Raw genomic sequence first — 22,888 nt, forward strand, 5'->3', positions numbered from 1 at the left:
TTGCATGTCTTTATGGGTAAAGCAAGATTGCTGAAGCCCTGCTCCAAACTGCTAAAAAACATTTACCCAGCCAGGTCTCTGGCTTCTAAGGGTTCATCAGGCACACTTTAAATCATCTTCATGGCAAGAAATAGAAGGTGAAAGCTGATATTCTCAGGAAGCAGAGTTCTGAGCTCAAACCACAACCTGCAGATTTCCCCCTCTTGGATGCCTCCGACGTGCACACAGCCCTGTTTATGATGCATCTTCAAGTGAAGGAAGATGAGTTTCTCTTCCCCCGTCTCAAAGTTGTAGCTCAGTGGTAGAGCGTCTGCTTTGCATGCAGAAGGTCCCAGGTTCGATCCCTGGCATCTCAAAGTAGGACTGGGAGAGAACCATGCCTGGAACCCTGGAGAGCTGCTGCCAGTCAGGGTAGACAGTACTGAACTTGATATACAGTGTCAGACCACTGGTCTAAGGCAGTTTCTTATGTTCCAGTTACCCCTTGCCCTCCACCCAGCCCTATGGGTAATGTATTGGTAAATTGTCTGAAACCGGTATGGTGTTCAGATAATGATACCGGTTTCAGACATTTTTAGCTGGTAATCCATTGCACCAGCTCAAATTGCCTGCAGGCAGCAAAGTCACAGGCAGACAGTGCCTGAGAAAGGTCTGGGTGAGCACCTTCTCATGATCTACCTGCCTGCGCCTTTGAGGAAGCCCCCCACCCCTCCAGCTTGCATGAGCCAGACTGGTATGGGGGCTCACTCAGCTGGGAGGTGGGAGGCTTCCCGTCCCCCAAACTGAGCAGTTTAACGAAGCTTCGGCTGGGCGATGTATCTCGGCTGCTTCGATACATTCCAGACACCATGACAGATCAGCATATTGTGGTATTTAGCTGCTGATATATCACAGTGTTGAAAACCAGGTGTTGTTCAGCCCTAGCCCTAAGGCACAGAGTGCAAAAAGAATTCGCAATAATGGTATAGTAGTTGGGGTGGGCTGTTCCCTTCATAAGTGAACTGTTCCAGTCAGTTTGGCTTGCTGGGACTGAGAAGAGCTCACAATGTGCATTATATAAAGGGTAAACGGGGCTTTTTCTGAGTTTTTTTACTTTTCTTACCCTCCCACCCTCCTTACCCGGGGTGCTTCTGGGTTTGCTGCAAAAAAATAAATGCAGGCATCCAGGCACCCCACTCTTGTGTTCCTTTCCCCAGAATGCTTTTCAGTGTGGGCAGAAGGTGGCAGACTGCCTGAAGGCCAAGCTTTGATTTTTAGCTTCACACTCCTCCTCTCCTCCCTGAGAGCTTTCAGGTGGATACTTTAAGCTGCCTGGTAGTTTGGAGGAGGGGGAGCAATCTTCCCAGCCCCCTTTTTTTAGGTGCAAGGAGAAGTGTGTTTAGGTATTTATCATGTATGTTTTGCCTGCTCTTGGTTTTTACTATTTGTGTAGGATAAACTCTTTGGTGCTTTGCCTATTTTTGAGGTGCGAAGAAGGTTCTTAGCATCTCCAATTTTCCTTTTGTAGTATAGAAATTTTGTGGTGCCCATGACAGGTTCTTAGCTTTCCATATGTGCCCCAAGGGCCCCAAAAGATATGGAACCCCTGGCTCTATGGGGTAGCAGTGTCATTTGAGAAGTGAATCTCCTGCAGTCTTGGTGAGATACAGGCTCCGAGAGGTGCATGCCAGCACTGGTTGTGACACTACGAGGCATCCTGAAGTGCCCACTGTTATTTATACAGAGCAGTTCTTTGATGTGGGATGATGACCTCTGTCTGTCTAGCCAACTGCACATCTCGAGGGGCAAAGCAGCTCCTCCATCCAGTTACGTTTGGGTCCACAAAGGAAGTGGGTGTGTCTTCAGCTGGGCAGTTTTATCTCAAATAGTTAAGATTGTGAGGGTTGCAAGCCTAGTCATGGGCAGCTGTGTAAGACATAGCTGTGCAACAAATGTGCATTGGTTTGAACTGGTGTTCTCAGCTCTGGCAGTGTAACTCTTCTATGAGGGGCTTGGGAGCCAAGGCAGGTCTTGCTGATGACAGAAAACTTACCTTGCTATCTTAGTTTAAACTGCCTTCATTTGAATAGCTCCCAGGGGGGCTTCCACACAGTTGTTTTTATCTGGAGAAGGATGTCCCACAGACTCTTCGCTCACTTCCAGTTTAGAGGAAGTGTGTAGCAGCAGTTCTTGATGGGCGAAATCAAGACCTGCTCTTCCCTTTTGATATGATTTGGGAGTCATGTAGTGACTTTACCCTAATGTTCTTATGAAGGGAATCTTATTTAAATATCTCTGCAGTTTTGGGGTTAACAACTCCTGTGCCTCCTGCTTTAGGAGTTAGAGAGCTCTTGCATGGATGTGTCTTAAGATGCTCAAGGAGTGGAAAATATAAATTTAGCCTTTTGCTCTGGCCAAAATTTTGTAGTCAGGCCGCCTTGTTGGTAGATGGTCTCAAGACGTCATCCGTTAACATTCAGTCTGACCATAGTGTGTGCACAAAAAGCCCTTTTGATAATAGGCCATCAGCAGAGCTTTTTCCCCAGGAAAAAGGGTCGGAGCACACTTCCCTCAGAAGACCCACCCCAGAGCCCAGAGAGGATCTCTTCAGGCTAAGGGGGGGGGCAGTCTCATCACCAGCCAGAGGTACACAGGAGGGTGGAGCTGGCCGGCCGCCTCAGCATCTCACTGGCTCGGTCACCCCCGAACTTGCGATGCAGAGCCCATCTTCCTCGGACTCAACTCTCAGGCCCCAGACTCTCGCCTTGGCACCCCTGAGAGCCCAGCACCTGGGTGCCCTGCCCCCTAGCGCCTCTGGGTAAGACGCCCCTGCACTTACAGAATCCGTGTTGAACATTACCCACAACTAGCAAGCAGGATCCTATCACTGGCCACTTATGTGGACAAGTGAAATTAAAGGGACTGTAGAGGGCTTCTCAATTTTGGAAGTGGGCTGCAGGCAGAAGTTGAATAAAACCGCTCGTAAAATTCACAGCCCTTGAAGTGACAAAACTAAGAGCGGAGCCAGCCATAAGCAGAGCACTTGGTTGCCTACAGTGAATGAAGGGAGGGAGGATACTAATAAGATCTGGAATGAAGCCTCTGCCACCTCCCAGTTATAACACTATTTTCTCTGTACAACAAAATTCCCCACAAAACAAAAATCTAAAAGCTTGAAAATTCAATATGTGTTTATGGTTGTTTTTTTATAGGGGAGGTGTAGGAGAGTTTGTTTCTGGCCCCTTTTTATATGACATTGTTATTTATTTATTATTTTTATTATTTATATATTGCCCTTTATCAAAAGATCCCAGGAAAGTGTACATCATTAAGAAGACATTTTGCAGGGCATAGTAAGAGACAGCATAATAAAGTAATCAGAATAACATTTCAAATGTACTGTACGCAGTGCTGAATCAGAGGACTTATTTCTCGAGCAAAGAGGCACCACCATTACTCCATTAACTCTTGTGAAACTACATAAGATGCAGGTATTGAATAGAGTGTACTTTTTGTCTTGCTACCTGTCCAGATCCCTTGAGAATGGGCAGCTCAAACACTCCAGCTAATGTGCTTCTGACACGCCTTAACTTTCCTGTTACAGTAATAGTGTATCTGAAAGTTCTATTGTTACTATAATTGCATTCCCTAGTGTTAATATTTTTTTGTGGGGGGTCTCTATGAGCACTTTGGGTTCTCCCTGCCTGTTGATACCAAGCACTGTATTCCTTGTGGCACTTGCTAAAAACATTGTTGTGTAGACAAACTTACCTAGATGCTTAGAAAGCTGCAGTGGATTTTTAAATTTAACTCTGAGGTGTTTTTTACAAACACGTGGTGTATAAATGTTATGAAACAAATAAAATGATTTTTTTTAATTGCATATAATCGACTTAAAGTGAATGATGAATCAAGCTGAAGAATCCCTGCAAATTGTTCTGTAACTTATGGTAGAAGTTTATTAGATTGCATACTTGTACTTCTGTTCACATATATCTGTAAATAAATTGGCATTCTACCATGGAATTTGCGTTGCATTTTCAACCTATGGTGGTCAAACAGTCAGTTTAGAATGAAGCGTTTCTAAGGTGCCACATGGACCAAATGTGTCTCTGAAAATCTCTGCAAATGTTGCTGGCAGTTTTTCTTGCATGGCTCTTGTCATTTGTCCAGGATATTCTGCAACAAAACAGGTAATGGGATAAAGTTACAGAAGTGGCCATTTTGTTAAAAGAAGACAACTTAATTTAAAACGTGTCAGAATAAATAATATTTTATGCAAGGACACTCTGGGTCCCTTCACACCATGCATTTAAAGCACTGTGGTACCTCTTTAAACCAGTCATGGGTGCTGAGGGGTTGTTAGGCAACCCCTATCCCTCTCCAAGAGCTTGCAGTTTCCCAATCAATCCGTTTTACTAGGGAATTGTACTTCTGTGAGTAGAACAGGGGTCTGCCTTTGAGTGTAGAGCAAGCAGAGGGGTAATCTCCAACCATAGCACTAGAGTCCTTAGAGGGATTTTCTCTCCACATTAGTACTGTCAAGATTTCTCTTTCATTATTGCAAATTGCAAATAAATATTGGGTGAGCTTTGCAGGGGTTTTTTTTTAAGCTGTGCTAATAATAAGTCAAACATGCTATATTTGATCACTCTCTAGGAGGAGTAACCAACATGGTGCCCTCCAGCTGTGTTGGACTACAGCTCCCATAATCTCTGGTAAGTGGCCATGCTGCCTGGTGCTGGTGGGAGTTGGCATCCAGACCTCTCTGGAGGGCACTGTATTGGTTACCCTGCTCTAGGGAATTGCAGTCTGAATTTCCCTAATTGGCATAGGAAATTTTGGGGAAACACTCCAGCACTTTTGGGGAGAAAGTGATGAAGATAATAATACACCTTTTAAAGCTATATGGGACACTCCAACAGGACTCATCAAGACCGCCTAGACAAAAGTATAAATCCCCAAGAACAAAGCACAGTAAACAGCAGCCCACACATACATGCATACCTGACTTTCCACATGGACAGTGCTGGATCCAAAGGTGGCGTTGCCATAGCTGGTGACATAATACTGTGCAGGGGCCTGGGCAATGCTCCGTTCACTTGGGACTGAAACAATAACATGGTTAGTTATCCAGCTAGTAAATGCGACTACTGACTGGGTGCATATTTCCCCCCCTTCATACTCTTAGTTTTGCATTACTATTTCATATTTCCAGTGGGTTTTTTTGTGGTAGTCACTGATAATCTTTTTAACTAAAAAAGCACTGTGTTTTATGATGCTTTGAGAAAGTAGAGGAGGCAGCCAAAGCACAAACTCTGGGCAGTATGCTAAAATGATAGCCGTAATGGAAATTATGAAGGCCTGAGGGGAGGGGAGCAAGGACACACTAGGCCAGCGGTGCCAACTTGAATAAAATATTGGGGAGGGGGACCAGGTAAACCCCTACCCAAATAATCGATCACATGACACTGTGTGTGCGCGCACACGCACACACACACCATGCCCATCAACTTGGGAGAGGGGCAGTCCCCTCAAATATTTTATGGGGGGGGGTCCCGAAGGGACCGCAGTGCCTAGGAGTTGGCTCCTATGCACTGGGCTATGGACATGAGTCAAGAGATGGAAAGCTCCCACCAATCACCTCCTTGCTGTACTTTGGCAAGATCTTCTGATTCAAAACACCCCTACTAGCAAGATACTATAATACCAGCAATTACAGTAGCTCCTGTTTTGGCCACAATCCAGTGAAGACGTAAATGTGTTAAACCCACTGAAATCAATCACTTAACTATTAGTTGTTGTCTATATCACCCTCCAACACATTCACAAAACAAAACAGAAGAAGCAACAGGTGCACTTTAGAGGGCAATACAATCATACCTTGGTTCTTGAACAGAATCCGTTCCGGAAGTCCGTTTGACTTTTAAAACCCAAGGTGCGGCTTCCAATTGGCTGCAGCAGTTTCCTGCACTCAATCAGAAACTACAGAAGCAGCATTGGATGTTCAGCTTCCAAAAAAAGTTTGCAAACCGGAACACTTACTTCCAGGTTTGCGGCATTCAGGAACCAAAACGTTTGAGTCGCAAGGTGTTCAACAACTGAGGTACGACTGTACTTGACAGTCTCTCCTCAGCTCCTGCCCCACACCAGCCAAGTTTAAATGTGTCTACAGCTGAATGAAATCTCCGGTCTCACCTTTTGGTAACAGCAGCTCAGTTTCAAATCGAAAGGCACAAGTTCCACATGTTCTGATTTCTTCTTTGGTCCTTTGGAGAAGGGAAGGAGTACCAAGGCAACAGTAAACAGATTTTGCAATCAAAATATTAATTTTTGGTAACTTTTCAGCTTGAAGGATGGCGACACAAAGGCTGTGTACACACTACAGCACATTTGAAGTGCATCCCCCCCCCCCGAAAATAATTCTGGTTTGTTAAGGGCTGCTGGGAATTGCCAGTGCCCAGAATTCCTTTGGTGAAAGAATGGGCTTTAGGGGTATAGCTTGTACACAGCCTAAGGCAGGGACGTGGTATCTATAACCCTCCAGATCAGATAAATGCTGGACTAGGGGTTGTATTCCCACATTGACCATACTCAAGAGTACACCCCCTGAAATTTATGCACATAACTTAGGTACATTAATTCAAATGTGCCGATTCTGAGTAAAACAATCCTAGAATGCTGGACATACAAAAGCCTATTCAAATCTCACCAAACCACTGTTAAGCTCTTGGGGGGGGGGGGAGAACACAATGATTGGTCTGACTGGCGAAATCTGCCCATTTGTGTTGAACTAAAGTAGAAATGTTCCAAAAGGCTTGCAAATACCATCTTGGTAGTCAAGGTAACCCCAGACTAATTGGTGGTTGTTGCAAAAATGAGCTCATATATATTTGTACTCCCTTCCTTTGATGTACAGTCGTACCTCGGAAGTCGAACGGAATCCATTCTGTTCAACTTCCGAAATGTTCCGACTTCCAAAGCACAGCTTCTGATTGGCTGCAGGAAGCTCCTGCAGCCAATCGGAAGCCGTGGAAGCACCGTCGGATGTTCGGCTTCCAAAAGAACGTTCAGAAACCCGGAACACTCACTTCTGGTTTTCAAAACGTACGAGTTCCAGGGCATTTGAGAACCAAGGTACGACTGTGTGCTAATTGGTTTGCTTTGCTGTTCTGCTTATCTGTGGATCTTGGGATGCTGGGCTCTAGGCCCAGAGGCAGGAGAAGCTTTGGAAAGCTGCCTCACCATCCATGTGTGATGGGGTGTTCTGGGCAAACTGACCTATGCTGCTTTGTGCATGAAGGCTGCATGAACGTTTGTTTGGGTGTGGACACCCAGAGCAGAAAGAAGGAGGAACATCAATGCCGCACTTCCCCCATCTCTGTTGAACATCAGAATAGGGGAACATCAGAATAGGGGAAGGAGAGAGTGGCCTATGTGAGAATGTTTGTGGCTGGCTCAAAGGAGGCTGGCTGCTATTTCTGGAACTTGACAGCTTTGAGAAACTTGCTGCTGGTTACACTATTCATAAAAACCTGACAGCACCTGAGAGTTTTAGCCTATCTGGTTTAAATATTTTCAAACATAAATATTTATATTTTACATATGCCTTAGATCATGGGTAGGCAAACTAAGGCCCAGGGGCTGTATCTGGCCCAATTGCCTTCTAAATCTGGCTCATGGATGGTCCGGGAATCAGAGTGTTTTTACATGAGTAGAATGTGTGCTTTTATTGAAAATGCATCTCTGGGTTATTTGTGGGGCATAGGAATTCGTTCATTGTTTTTTTTTTCAAAATATAGTCCGTCCCCCCACAAGGTTGGAGGGACAGTGGACCGGCCCCCTGCTGAAAAAGTTTGCTGACCCCTGCCTTAGATATTTTAAGCATCATCTATTGATGACTTTTTTTTAATAGTCAATATTGCCTATTTTATCATGAATTTAAAATATTATAGCAATATTTTTATGTTTATTTAGCTTGACATGTTTTGAAATGAATTGGTATTAAGACTGTTGTAATTATGTGTTCTTCCTTCCCCCCCCCCTTTGCTCTTGTGTGGTATGAATGGATTTAGACATACTTATGTGGAAAAGAGGCATGCGAACTGAAAGAACAACAGTAAAAAAGAACTTGCCTGGCCTATCTCACAGGGTTGTTGTGAACATAAAGAAGTATTTGAAATGAGAGAACTTAACTTGTTATGTGTTGCCTATGGTCTCTTTGTGGGAGAAAGAAAAGCTTGATAGATAACTTGTCTGATTTATATATTGTGCAAATTAGCCCCCTGAGGTCTAGCTAGAAGAATGTGAAGCCTAAAGGAAAAGAAAAAATCAAAACACAACACATCACACATCAAATAAGAGGTGATAAGAAAGATGGACAGTTAATTTGTTTCTTGGTATCACTAGTGGAATATGGTGGAGCATTGGAGCACAAAATGGCCCATTGGAAATATATGAAAGTTTTTAAATTGACTTTGATGGGTACAGAGCCATCCTCCTAGTTGCTTTGAATTCAGAGCACTTTGCCTCTGGGCCAACATCAGGGCTTTGTTTGAAATACACTATGTGTTCTCAGGGTATGGCCAAAGCTACTGTAGTTGTAACTTAAACATTATGCAAATAACAAAAGGTACCTGTGTCGGCCTATAAGAAAAAAATCAAAATCCATATTCAGGCATTACCTTTATTAGGCTAACCAAAATGTCGCTAAACAGTGTGCAAGATTTCAAATTCTCCAGAAGCCTTCATCACTGAAGATGGAATTTGCTGTTTTTACTGCTGAAAAGTTAGGAAACTTCATGCTCTCAGGGCAGGGGAGCAGAGGGGTGAGATACTTACACTGTGCTTTTGTCATCCACATCTGGCCAGACAAATTCTGCAGGGCAGCCAGCTGTCCGACAAGGTGTCTTCACACAAAGATGGAGACCAGGCCACTCCTCCAAGAGTTTATTGCTGATGGAGATTATTGTCATCACAAAGTCCCACACCAACTGGAATCCTTTGAAAGACAACAGAGAAACGGAACTAAGTGGGATTTTCTGTCTAGATAGTTGGCTAAAGGGAAATGTCGACAGATGCATCTTTTTAGCCAACAGAAGTTGCCGGCAAAACAATTTATCAGCAATAAATAAATAAATTACAGAAAACAACAAAGCCTCCTGTAGTACCCTAAAGGCAGCAAATCGAGCTTTCATAGACTACAGTCCACTTCATCAGATGCACTAAATGTTACCCCAACTTGCAGGCGTATTTGTACATCATTGGGGAGGAAACTGTAAACAGTGAGATCAGAAGGGAAGAAATGCAGAAAACTGCAGGCATAATTCCTTATTAACAGTGACTGTTCACCAAAAATGTGGTTAACACAAGCATCCTGGCATCAGCAAGGGCAGAGCCACAGCACACATATAAAGTGCATTCAACCCACATTTAAACCACGTGGTTTCCCCAAAGAATCCTGGGGACTCTAGTTTCTCCCCACAATTCCCAGTATCCTTTGCAAACTACCGTTCCCAGGATTCTCTGGAGAAAGTTATGTGCTTTAAAAGGTGTGTTGGGTGTACTTTAAATGTATGGTGTGGGTCTTCCCTCAGCTAATCAACACATCATCAAATAACCCATTATGCTTATTTAATCCACAAGTGAATAGAACTGAAACCAAACAAGTCCCAAAGTTTTGCACTTGTTTTGCACTAAAAATACCCCACGTTTTGTACCACTCTCCAAACTGAAGAATTGATACAGCAAACCATGGTTCCCAGTTAACATCCAACATTGTCTGATTCACTCCACACTGGTGCAAAATGCAGAGTTTGTGGTGCAAAATGGTGCAAAAGTTTGGCACTGGTTTGGAGGGGACCCCAAATTTCAGGGCACGTGGTTCATGAAGCTTTCCACTGAATTACATTTAAAAGTTCATTATTATCACTTGTGGGGTTGAATTGGCGCAATTTTTAATCACACTACATGTCAACTCACCAATGTTAGGATGTTTATGTTATCAACTGCTGCCACTGTTAGTAAGGTTTTTAGCTTCATCTGTGCTTTTCCACATTTCCCTTCCCCCCTGACCTCATTGTTTACAAATCCCTCCCCCAATCATGTATAAATCTACCTACAACTCAGGATAACACTACATGCATCTGAAACTGCCAAATTTAACCTACGCAAAAGTTTTCTGCTGTTTGTGGCTGAGTTTGGTGCTGCCACCATCGGGTCTGTGTTGGCACATCAAATCAAGCTTCAGATTAACGCCCTAAACCAAGCATGATCCTATCTGCTCCAATTTCTCATAAAAGCTTTGTGCTTGATGTATGATAATGCTGGCTTTTCAGGTGAAAGACAAAGGAAGGAGATCATTTCTAACATCCAACAAAGTGAGTCAAAGTTTGTCCTTCTGTGGTACCTGCCCTCTCAGCTGGTTTTCTGCACCTGAGTTCAATGTAGCTATATCCTTTCTGGTTGTTCGCTTTGATCAGTAAAGGTTTGCCACTGCAGATGAGCAGGCATATCGCTTTTGCAACCCAGTGGGTTGAGAAGAAAGAGCAAGCTTTAACCATGAGCCTGGAAAGAGAGAAACAACAGCCAATGCCTTCAGATCCCATCATGCATGTGCACAAGGTATTTCCTTGGGTGTGCAGCCAGGGAATATATGAATAGATAGATAGATAGATAGATAGATAGATAGATACTCATTCTTGGTTGTAAATGATATTGGTTTAATTTATCAAACAAACAAAAGAAACTAAAACTTAACTAAATGTAACTTTTTAAATTAAACTTTACTTAAAAAATACAAACTGATCAAAAGACACACAAAATACCAAAATTTTGCTGTAGTGCAATTTTTGCTTGATAATTTCTGTGGGAAATGTATGTTTGTGGCTGCCCCAGGTTATGCAAATCAGCAAATTTTCATGACTGCGGCCCAAATTCAAAGGAGACTGCAAACAGCAGAAATTGGTCACAAGCTGGGCCATCACGTCATATGGCCTCTATGCAATCAGCAGTCTGTTTAACCAGAGTTTTCTTTTCAGCTGGAACTCACCAGAGCTCAGTTCCAGCCCCTCTCAGGTGAGCACAATTGCCATTCTAAGAGGGAGGTGTTCTTGGTAATTTCTGGCACCTTTTTTCCTACCTTTTGAAGAAGCCCTCTGGGATCTCTGGGGAAAAGTAGACACGGATATGAAGGTCTTCTTTGTGGTCTCCTCCCCACATTTTGGAAACCTCCTCACTCTGGTTGAGATAAGTGGGAAATAAGTAGTGAGTTTCCTCATGGCCTTGTGCGGCTTCCCATGGCAATCCAGGCACAAACACTCGGGCTCTTGGATTGAGCCCCTCTGTATTTCTGACCTCCAGACAGATCTCAAAGTGCTCCAGCAGGCTAAAGAGCTTCCCCTTCTGAGATCTGCTGCCCACCATTTCCTCAAAGACGTCTCTCATGCCGTCCAGGTAGAGCTGGTGTTTGAGCAAAGCTCTCATGGCCTTCTGGCACAACATGGCCTTTGACTTGAATGCCCACACCCAGTTGGCCCGGTCTCGAATGGTGGCATGTTCTGCTATCAAGATGTCCACAGCAATGCTCTCCAGCTGCTGCGTCAGGCCATACCGGACAAGAGTCTGGAAGAACAGAAACATTAAAAAAAAAAAACAGGCATAGAAAAATTAAGTCTTAAATACACGACAGGTAAGGCTCACACTTTCCCTAGATCAGGGGTAGCAAATACATTCTTCAGATGTTTTGGACCACAACTCCCATCAGCCCAAGCCAGCATGATAAGTAGACAGCGATGATGGGAGTTGTAGTTAAAAATATTTGAAAGCACCAAGTTGGGGAAGCCTGCCTAACCCTCTTAGCATATGCTGCAGCTATTAGGAGTCAGTGAAAGAAAATGGCTTCCAGCAAAGATGTGGTTGGCAGGCGGGAATTCAGAACTGGTCTCTCTCAGTAACTGATACGCACAGGTGAATCAACACACATGCCTGGCTAGTCCATCCCGCTGTATTATCTGCAATCCTATTGTGAGATGCAATGCCGACGCTGATGCAGTGTTTCAAAGATGGCAAGGGGGGGCATGGGGGGCACAGACTGTCCCTATAGTCCATCCTTTGCTATCTTTCCAAAATAAACCCTTTTGGAGCAAGTGGTCTCATTTAGACAGTAATTACCTGAAATCCCCATTTTGTGCTAGAACACAACCCAGAAGGTCATAAAAGTCTTGCATTCGCCTCTACAGCTTGCAGTGTGAACATGCTGATCTGAAGGATGTGCCTGCCTTTGGAATGCAAGGGATCAGGCGTGGTGAAGATGCATTATACTGATTTCCTCGATCAGGTTCAAACTTGACGTGGTTAGTGGGGACAACAAGATGGTGGGCATAACTCCCTCCTGTAATGAGGCATTAACCACTCCCTGGACCCATCTAGCCAATTCCTACCTACTAGATTTTATAGTAATGTATAAATAAAAGGCACAGAACATCCGTCTGTAAAGCAGTTGGCAACCTCAGGCTGAGCCTTGGCACTCTAAAGGATGTTGTCTGTTGATCTCCTAGAAAACTTTCTGCTGTGACATGGTAAATAAATAAATGCTACACGCTTGTGTGGCACCTCCATTTTCATTCCCCTTCTAGCTAACTTCAGAGAACCAACGTTTCTACAGCATAAAGAGATCTGGTGTAGAAGCAGCCAAGGACACCTGGCACTCACTTTGAAGATGGTTATGAGAATGTCCGGGCATAGAAACACCGTGCTCTCCAGCTGCTTGACCTCTTCGTACCACACGATTAGCCCAATGCGGTGGAGGTATCTCAGGATATCCCGCAGAAGTTCTACATCAAGGTGGGTCAGGTGATACTGACAGGAAAGCTCTCTGTGTAATAAACTCAGATCCATCATACCTAAAGGACCATTAGAAGACTTGTTTCTAGTGACTGCAAGGGATCCACAGAACGAAATACTTTGAGTAAGCAGGTTTGGGATAAGCCTGTCCGTAGAATGGGATGGATGGATTTGTCAAATTAGGATTATCTCCATTTCTCATATTTCCACCCCTAAACCCATTTATCCACGTTTCCACATGACTTGGCTATTTATTTATAAATTTTGAAGAACTGTCTTTCAGTTTGTGTATTGTTTCACAAAGTGTGAATTACCGTATTTTTCGCTCTATAAGACGCACCAGACCACAAGATGCACCTACTTTTTGGAGGAGGAAAACAAGAAAACAAATATTCTGAATCTCAGAAGCCAGAACAGCAAGGGGGGTTGCTGCGCAGTGAAAGCAGCAATCCCTCTTGCTGTTCTGGCTTCTGGGATAGCTGCGCAGCCTGCATTCGCTCCATAAGACGAACACACATTTCCCTTTCCCCTTACTTTTTAGGAGGGAAAAAGTGAGTCTTATAGAGCAAAAAATACGGTAGGTAAGGTTCGCCTCTAGATGTGATCTGAAAGTCTTCCCCATCCCTGTCTATAAGTGATTGAAATGCTGTAGTTCTGATGTTGGAGCAAAACTAGAGGAGGACAGTAAATACTAAAGAGGTCAGTGCTAATGAAGAATCACATCCTTACTTAAGCTGGCTCCTCCAAGTGGTTAACAACTATTTTGGAATTCATTGTAGATCTGGGAATGTGAAAATGTTCCCATAGTTTTAAATATGAATGTTTGGGGAGTTTTCTCTGTGGTCTTGCTGGAGAAGGGGATCAGGGCCATCAACCAGCGATCATTTTGTTTTGTTTTATATGCTTTATGCTTGGTTCAAATGTTATTATGCTTTAATTGGATTTTTATGCTTTTACTGGATTTTTATTATGTTTAAAACAGGGGCCTGCCCAACTTTTCAGGCTGGGTGGACTATAAAAATAAGCAAATTGACCACAGAAGAGAAGCCGGTATCAGCCTCCTGCTATTGTCCTGAGGGGCAGCTGTCTGAGAGACTGCCTCAGAGACTTTGGTTCTCCCCCAAGCAATCTAGAGGCCATCACCCTTATTGCAAGTGTTTAGGAGGAGGCTGTGATGGTGGCTGTGTATTTCAGCGAAATACACTCTGTACATAGAAAACTGCCATCTACTGAGTCTGACTATTGGTGCATCTTGCTCAGTTTTCATCTATGCTGATGATCTCCAGGGTTTCAAGGCAAGGGAGTCTTTCCCAAGAGATGCTGGGGAATGAACTGGGAACCTTCCACATGCAACGAAAGCAGATCTACTACCCCAAGCAACATCTCTTCCCAAATGTTCAGAAGGACCCTGTTCTGCATCATGACTTCACCTATTCAAGGGCTAGGATCTTGCATTTAAGAGGGGGAAGAGAGGGGAGGCGCAAAATGCCCATTCATAACAGTTACTTGCCATGCTCTGCCAACTCTTCATTTTTTTGCACAATATTCACAATTGCAGCTTCTACTTGCTTGTAGATAGGGGGCAGAACTTGGATGACATTCGGGAAGACAGCTTCATTCTTGACGTGCTTCAGAATTGTGCCTTCGAGTGTTTTGATGTCCTCGTAATCCATGCAATTGACGGGAACAAGGTCCAAAACCTGGGGCAAAAAAATATACAGATGCCACAAACAAACAAACCAAAACTCCAAACAGTTTACAAGCAAGCAATAGATGCAAACGACCGAAGACTCAGATTGGCATCTTGTTATTCTGGTGGGCAGTCCATGGTTTATGCATGCTGGTGGCCAGGGGCTTTGCTCGTGTCATAGAACTTGAGATTCCTACAATCAAACTAAATCTCTAGATGGACATTAGATTCAGAACAGATGAAAGGAAGTATCTTATTCATAAGTGAAAGAAGTCATCTGTCAGTGGTGGTTGGCTGCATCCTCCCAGATCTGAAGATTTATGCCTCAAAGAATCAACTGCTGGGGAACAATAACTTCAGGTTCCACTTGGGGGTGCCCACAGGCACAAGGCTAGCCACTACTGGAAGCAGGTCGCTGGGCACGGCCAGAGGAAAAACGGGGTGGATCAACTCATATAAATTTTACCTTTGTACAGCAGGATATCTTGTAATTCACTCACACACTGCTCTCGGTCCTGCATTCAGGCAAGTGAGAGACATTATCAAAGTTCAAGGACACATTCCAGCTGGGCCGAAGCACTCGTGGAAGGTGTAAAAGTAAGGCCAGTGAGTGGTGTGGGCTGGCAAAAGGGGTGTGTGCTTAGGGCGGGTTTCAATGGCCTGCAGCATTAGTCTCAAGGGCCACTGAGGGTGACCTTGTGGGACATATTTGGCCCCCAGATCAGAGGTTCCCACCCCTGGAATGAATGGACTTTTAGTCTGCTCTAGGCCAGTGTTTCCCAACCTTTTTTGGGCAAAGGCACACTTGTTTGATGAAAAAAATCTCGAGGCACACCACCATTACAGCCCCGTGACGTCAGCGCGCAGCGTCACGCCGGGAGGGACGCACGAAAGTGTAACTTTCAATTTTTTCCCTCCCCCTTGCCGGGGAACCTCCAAGCTTTGGGGGTGGGGGGGAGGAGGCAGCAAAGCGAGGGACTGAGGGACTCCTCCAACGACAAGGGTTGGGGAAGAAGAGAAAGGGCTATTCCGCTCCAGTCACGGGAGGGGAATATGTACTGGCCCAACTGGTGTGCGGTCTTCGGAAAGCGGGGTGCGGGAAGGAAGCCTAGGCTCGGGGTCCACCGACCTCGGCGGAAAAAGGCAACAACTGAAGCCTCCCGACGGTTTCGGGGGAGACGTTCAGAGCTTCCCTGGGAGTTTCTCAGCCTGCCTTTCGGAGGAAGAGGCGGAGGGGGCCTGGGGATGGCAGTGGCCTCGGCCTCGCCCTCCCTCCGTCCCTCTACCTTTGTAGTGGACGCGCAGGTTGTTCTGCGAGAGGCCGATGTAGCTGAATTTGTCCTTCGGGCTTCAGGAGCGCGGCAGCGGCGTCTCCTGCTCGTCCACGGCCAGGTAGAGCCGCTTGAGGCGCCGCTTGAGCTCCTTCTCCTGCTCGTTCAGGAGAACAGACGGAGCTGATGACGAGCCGGCGCGTGCGTGCAGCGGCTGGCCTCGTAGGGAGCCGAGGGGCGGGGCTTCCTTTCTGAAGGAGCTGAGGGTGGGGGTCCTCCGGCGCCTTCGGCGAAACGGCGCCGGCCCAGAGCGCTTCTAGGAGGCTGCCTTTGTGCGCGACGTAAAGCCCTCTTTCCCTCCCTCCAGCCCCGTGTCACCTGTGGAAAAGGGGGCTGGATCCAGTGACGCAACTCGGAAAACAGTTAGGGAAGCCAGAGCAGGAAAGTGAGTGGGGGGCAGCGTCGCCGCTTTAACCCACGTTTCCTTTTTGAAAGAGAAACTTAAGTCAGTGTTTCCCAACCTTTTTTGGACTCGCCCGCCTCCCTCCAGGCAACATCTCGCGGCACACCAGGCAACATCTCGCGGCACACTAGTGTGCCGCGGAACACCGGTTGGGAAACACTGCTCTAGGCAACTTCTTTTGTTCTTAAGGTTCAATGTCCCAGCCTCCAAAATGTCTATATACACCCCCCCACCAACAAAGATGCTGCTTGTTCACATCCTACTTTTGACTAAGGAGTTGACAAATTGGGGGCCAGATGGCACCACGCACAAGAGAGCCATGTTACTGCCTGTGCTTTCTGACTGGTGTATGGAAAAGCACATGAATCTGACCTTTGAATAGTTTGTAAGTAAACTATTTTTAACTTCCCAAACATGTTTTTCCCCCTATGATGGGGAAATGGGAAGTTTTGGAACTCACAAGGACATATTTTAAAGGTCCAACAGTCTATTTTTACACATTTCACTTTTCTGCATATTTTGTGATTTTAAATCTCTGCTCACCCAAGGGTACTTGTCCCAAACCTGAATCTTGGCATCCAGGGAATTCTCTTTTTATCTACTTAATTTTTCTTTCCCAACCAACACACTCTTGGGAGTTTACATCACATCATATTCTGTAATGCAGGGACTGGAAACTTGTGGCCTCCCAGATGTTGTTGGACTCCTAACTCAGGTCAAGCCACAGGCATTGTAACTGATGGTCAGGGAGTTCTGTCCAACATCTGATGGGCCACAGGTTTCTCACCCCTGATGTAGGGCATCCTAAATATTCAAAATACACCACATTTTCCTCACCGTAAGGGTGCATTGCTCCATTTCCTTCAGCCTATTCCACTGGTCCACAAAGAACTCTGATTCCTCATTGTCCTCCAGGTTGGCAATGAGATGGGCTAAGGTGCTCTTTCTCTCATCCAGCATGTCCTGGATCTTGCTCATTATATCCTCTTTCTTTTCTTTAACCTCCTGCTCACAACAAACATCTATGTGAGTTCCAACGGGAAGGACCACAGAATTGGGCACTCGCATAAAGAGGTTGTTAATCCAAAATCCAACAAGCTCCTTGAAGGAGTCATCGCTCTGCTGATACCTGAAAAAGGGAAGTTCCAGATCACTCACAGACTCAGCCCGCTGCCCTGACATTCTTTGGGTAAACAAATTTGTTTCTCTAATATTGGTAGCTCACAAAGAGAGTGAGGTCACATTCACAATATGCATTTAAAGCACACGATTTCCCCCAAAGAGTCCCGGGAACTGTAGGCGTGCTGGGAATTGTAGTTCTCTGTGGGTACATACAGCTCCCAGTATTCTTTCAGGGAATGATAAATGCTTTAAATACATGTTGTGGATGCGACCGGAGCTTAATACAGATATTAAGAAGTGGCCTCTGCTATGAGAAAAATATATTCTTCCCAGCTTGCAATTGTGGCACTTGTGAAAATATCCATAAGAAGAGAGTAATAATGATTTTCCATAAAAGTAATATTAATTTATTGGTGGTGGCCAAGCAAAAAAGATTTCACTCAGTGAATAATGGAAAGCATGCTTTGTTGTTGTCTTTTTTAATTTAGATGGGGTGCAATGATGAGTAGTGCACCTCAATGTCTAACTAAGGCCTCTGCAATAGGCTTTAGCATGCAGTGCAAGCCTATGCAAGTTTGCTTGAAAGTGTTCAGTGGAGCTTACTTCCAAGTGTGCATAAGATTTAAGACTTCATTAGCTCACTGCTCTCTGATGGGCATACAGTACTAGCAGGGATAAAACTCCTGCAATTATAGAGTTTCTGGCTGACAAAAAAAAAGCTAACTTCATACCCAGGAGTACAAATTTAGCCAAAGGCAACACGTTTAAATCCCATTCACTTATAAACAGGAATGTGAAGCACACATGTAAATCGACCCCGCTGGTGCCAACAGGACTTAAAAGCCACGCTCCCCTTTGCCCTCCCTTCGCAAGGTAAGGAAGATGACACTTACTGCTGAAAGTTAATGACCAAGATGACCAGAGCCTGTGGGGTGATGAACATGTGGTGAGTCATATAGTATTCCAATTGGCCAGCAAAGTCCCAGAAGAGAAAAGTGAAGCCTTGAATCTGGAACTCGCTGATCTCAATCCCAACGGTCCGCTCTTCCTCCGACATTCGAACTATTTGCCTTTGCTTCAGGCTTTTGCAAATGGTGGACTTCCCTGCTAAGGACATCCCCAGGAACATGGTCTTGACTCGCCTGTCCTCTTCCGCTCGGCTGTTTTGCAGCTGGTCGAAGTAGCTGATGATCTGCCTGAGGCCTCCTGCACAGACCTCATAGGGAGGCTCCCGGAGAGGATTCCCGCTGACCTTGAACATCTTCAGAGGCAGCTCCTTGAACATCTTCATGGGAAGCTGGCGCAGCTTGTTGTTATACAGGTAGAGCTCTTGCAAACATTTCAGCTCCAAGACCACCAAAGGGATAGCTAGGAACAAGTTGTTGGACAGGTTGAGGTACTGGAGGCTGCTGCAACAGACTGCCAGGTCCTTGGGAAGCCTATCTAAGCGGTTGTTGTTCAGTCGAAGATGTCTCAACTTTGGAAGGCAGGAAAAGACTCCCTCTGGAATAACACGGATTTGGTTCTGATTGAGTTCCAGCTTCTCCAGATGGACCAAGCTCCTGATTTCCTCTGGAAAGTCTATGATATCATTTTTAGACAAAACCAGCTTTTTCAGGTTGCAAAGTTTTGCAATCCCAGGGAGCTGTTTCAGCTTGTTCCGGTCTAAATTCAAGCTTTCTATGCCATTATTTTGCAGGACCTCAGGTGGAACCACTCGGAGCCTAAGTCTGGAAAGTGTCACTTCATTGCGGTAGTCTTCTTGCCCTTGATCTGATGAACAGAGGGCACAAGATACTGGATTTATCATCAAGAAAAAGGACCATTGCTTCCAAGTGAGTAGCTTGCCAGACACTGCTGAAATTACTGTATTTTTTGCTCTATAAGACTCACTTTTTCCGTCCTAAAAAGGGGAAATGTGTGTGAGTCTTATGGAGCGAATGTAGGCTGCACAGCTATCCCAGAAGCCAGAACAGCAAGAGGGATTGCTGCTTTCACTGTGGAGTGATCCCTCTTGCTGTTCTGGCTTCTGAGATTCAGAATATATTTTTTCTTGTTTTCCTCCTCCAAAAACTAGGTGCGTCTTGTGGTCTGGTGCGTCTTATAGAGCAAAAAAATACGGTATTTCGTGCTGCACACACACATGTTAACGCTCCAGCTCTTAACCGTGTAATGCTAAACCCTTTTACTAGGAACAAAACCTAATTGTTTAGAGAGGGAATTATTTCTGACAAACATACAGAGAATTTTACCGTACATCACTTCATCTGGAATTAACCTTTTTCTACTGTTTAGCTGCCTGGTTCCGAGTATAGGAGGGTAGTTAAATTATAACCAGGTTGCTGTAACTGTATGTGCACGTAAATGCAAGAGAAATTGGAGACAGGATGGGGTAGGACTTGTGGTATGCTTAAGGTCCTACATAGCCCACTCTTTTATTTTATTTTATGTTTGTTTGTTTGTATGTATTTATTTTATTTATATCCTGCCTTTCCTCTAAGGAGCTCAAGGTGGCAGGCATGGTTTTCTTCCTCCCTACTGTATCCTCACAACAACCCTGTGAGGTAGGTTAAGACAAAGAAGCTGACTGGTCCAAGACCACCCAGTGCATTTTTGTATTTTCAGTCAGAAGTCATTCTCACAGAGCTCAACAAATGAGGCAGGATTTAAAATATAAGTATGGCCCCTACCACCAGCTCTCATTTCAATACAGTTCCTCTAATACTCATTTCAATACAGTTCCTCTAACCAGGCCTACTTCTGAACACATTATTTGAAAAAAAGATCCACTGCATTGAACACAAAGAGCATAATAAAAGGGACTCATAAGAGACAGGAACAGCCTGTGCTGTTGGGGGCTTCCTCTGGCCTTTTCACTGCTGCAGCTCCCGTAGCTGAGGAGTTAAGCAGCCGTAGTTGAAAAGGTCAGCTTTAAAACATCTTGCCTCTTCTGTCTGTCAATGTTGCAATGAGAAGGACTGAGAAAGTTCTGATTCTATGCACAGCCTGTGCCAAAACCTGAACATGTCTCTTGGCACAGGATTACTATTTTAAAGATGGCATGTTCTCTCTCTCATCCTAACAAATGGCAGGTAGGCCCAGCATCAGCACCCAGCACCTGGCCAAGCCCTCCTCCAGCACTGCCCCTTCCATTGTTTTTCTACTCCACTCCAAGCAGCAGCAATCAGTAGGAATCAAAGGCAGGTACTCACTAGATCCATGCTGGGCCATGTTGTTGTCCTGCCGCTCCCTGCTCCACAAGCCACGGCTATATCCTTCTGACGTAACCATCTGCTTTCATTTCCTCAATTCTCTCTTTCAAAAGCTTTTACCTCCTTCTTCTTCCCACAATTAATTGTGCAAGATGTGAAACTTTGTGTGGGGCAAAATTGAAGGCGCAACACAGTTAAAATCACCACAGCCGTTTCCCCAGTATATGATTGCCAGTGAAATGGGATATATATATATATATATATATATATATGCTTTCGTAGATTTTCACGGGTACAGGAATGCAGGTTTTGGTGTCTTCGGGTGTCTTCCCGTGTAAGAGTTGGGGTGTCTAGGCGACGTTTCGACGAGGTCTCGATGACGAGTGAGACCTCATCGAAACGTCGCCTAGACACCCCAACTCTTACACGGGAAGACACCCGAAGACACCAAAACCTGCATATATATATATATATATATATATATATATATATGCAGGTTTTGGTGTCCTCGGGTGTCTTCCCGTGTAAAAGTTGGGGTGTCTAGGCGACGTTTCGACGAGGTCTCACTCGTCATCTTCAGGCTGGTGCTTTCGGCTTCTTGTTACTGGAACAGAGCGGGATCTCAGTGTTTGAGTTCCTATAAATACTGTAGAGGGGTGTGGTGTATTGCCTCAAAAGTTCTGGGCAGAGGGGAAGTTCCCAGGCTAGTGTTCTTTTCTTCTTTTGTTCCTTAATTACTTGAGGGATATCTTGAGTGATTTCTTGAGTGATATTCTGGTTACCACTTAGGTGGGTCATTAGGTGTGGATTAGTTGCTAAAGCCTTCGTGTCTTGACCTCTTGAATTTGTGAAGAGTTTTTCTGGGAAGATGGCTGTACTGCACTTAGTTGTGCTTTGGCTTGGCTTCGTGTATAGGGGCGAGCTGTGGTTTTGTGCCCTGTGCCAGCCAGATCTGTGTAGGGATTGCAGGGGGGTGCAGCATCCGGAGGTGCCACTATGGTTTGGTTACTGGATGGTGTCTGTAATTTATCTGTGGAGAGGGTCTGGGTTTGGGTCTGGTGTGGTTGATTGGTGGTGGTGTTCTGTGTGCCTCTGGATCTGGTGTCGGTTTTTGTGGGGAGGGCTAATTTCTAGATGTCTGGCAGGCGGGACGTGTCGTCACGCTTGTTCATGTTGTGAGGGTGTTTCTCTATCTCGATGGCTTCCATGATTATTCTCTTGTGGTGATGTTCCATGTTAAAGAGCAATTTGGAATCTGCAAAATTAATTTCGTGTCCTGTTTCTTTCATGTGTTGGAAAAGAGAGGAAGATTTTTCTTCTTTTTTGACGGCATTCTTGTGTTCTGCGATACGTGCATTTATTCGTCTGTTTGTTTGTCCAATGTACGTGGCTGGGCAGACTTTGCAGGGTATTTCATAGACCCCTTGGTTTTCCAACTGGATTTTATCTTTGGGGTTTCTGAGGATATTGGCTATTTTTTGGTTGGTGCAAAAGGCTGTTTTGATATTGTGTTTATGGAGGATTTTGCTAATTTTATCTGTAGTGCCCTTGATATAAGGAAGGAGGGCCATGCCATTGTTTTCTTCCGTGTCTTGGTTTTTGGGGGGTGTTTCTTTTTGGATTAGCTTCTTAACCCTGTTTTGCTGGTATCCATTGGCGATTAACACATTTGAGAGATTCTGTAACTCAGTTGTCAAGTGGTCTTTGTCAGCCAGGCGTTTGGTTCTGGAGATGAGGGTCTTGGCTACGGAGTTTATTTGTGCAGGGTGGTGGTGTGATTGAGCATGTAAGTAGCGGTTGGTGTGTGTTTTTTTCCGGTAGATAGTGTGTCCTAGGGAGCCATCAGGTTTTTTGTAGATTAGGACGTCAAGGAAGGGAAGCTGGTTGTTGGCTTCTATTTCCATAGTGAATTGTATTTTGGGGTGTAGGCTGTTGAGATGTGTGAGGAAGCTATCTAGTTTTTCTTTCCCGTGTGGCCAAATTACAAAGGTGTCGTCAACATATCTGAGCCAAAGTTTGGGTTTGTGTTCTGACTTGTCTAAAGCATTGGTTTCAATGACCTAATGACCCACCTAAGTGGTACTCAGAATATCACTCAAGAAATCACTCAAGATATCCCTCAAGTAATTAAGGAACAAAAGAAGAAAAGAACACTAGCCTGGGAACTTCCCCTCTGCCCAGAACTTTTGAGGCAATACACCACACCCCTCTACAGTATTTATAGGAACTCAAACACTGAGATCCCGCTCTGTTCCAGTAACAAGAAGCCGAAAGCACCAACCTGAAGATGACGAGTGAGACCTCGTCG

At 44.9% G+C, this 22,888-nt stretch overlaps 1 protein-coding gene across 3 annotated transcripts; it reads right to left on the minus strand.

The window, feature by feature from the left end:
* Window positions 1-3,649: 3,649 nt before the first annotated feature.
* LOC310695451 (malignant fibrous histiocytoma-amplified sequence 1 homolog) lies at window positions 3,650-20,818 on the minus strand. 3 transcript variants are annotated; one of them, XR_014520083.1, is made up of 11 exons: window positions 20,581-20,818; window positions 18,262-19,141; window positions 17,084-17,375; window positions 14,333-14,522; window positions 12,691-12,881; window positions 11,120-11,601; window positions 10,392-10,545; window positions 8,821-8,980; window positions 6,178-6,248; window positions 4,987-5,087; window positions 3,650-4,158 (listed from the first exon to the last, which is right to left on the minus strand). XR_014520083.1 is itself a non-coding variant. In XM_083479927.1 (11 exons), the coding sequence occupies exons 1-11, from the start codon at window positions 20,657-20,659 to the stop codon at window positions 4,141-4,143; spliced, it is 2,622 nt and encodes an 873-aa protein (XP_083336053.1). In that variant the 5' UTR covers window positions 20,660-20,818; the 3' UTR covers window positions 3,650-4,140. The 3 variants fall into 3 exon arrangements, 1 of the variants encoding a protein (XP_083336053.1); XM_083479927.1 differs by having other exon boundaries at window positions 10,388-10,545; XR_014520082.1 differs by lacking the exon at window positions 10,392-10,545.
* Between the last annotated feature and the right edge of the window lie 2,070 nt (window positions 20,819-22,888).

This window comes from Podarcis liolepis (assembly GCF_965112155.1).
Source record: "Podarcis liolepis genome assembly, chromosome: 1".
Lineage (NCBI taxonomy): Eukaryota > Metazoa > Chordata > Lepidosauria > Squamata > Lacertidae > Podarcis > Podarcis liolepis.

Coding starts and splice junctions, on each gene's coding strand:
- LOC310695451 (XM_083479927.1), bottom strand. CDS start 20,659: ATGGTTACGTCAGAAGGATATAGCCGTGGCTTGTGGAGCAGGGAGCGG. Junction 17,376..18,261: donor TTGGTCATTAACTTTCAGCA/GTAAGTGTCATC, acceptor TCCCTTTTTCAG/GTATCAGCAGAGCGATGACT. Junction 6,249..8,820: donor GTGGATGACAAAAGCACAGT/GTAAGTATCTCA, acceptor CCTTCTCCAAAG/GACCAAAGAAGAAATCAGAA.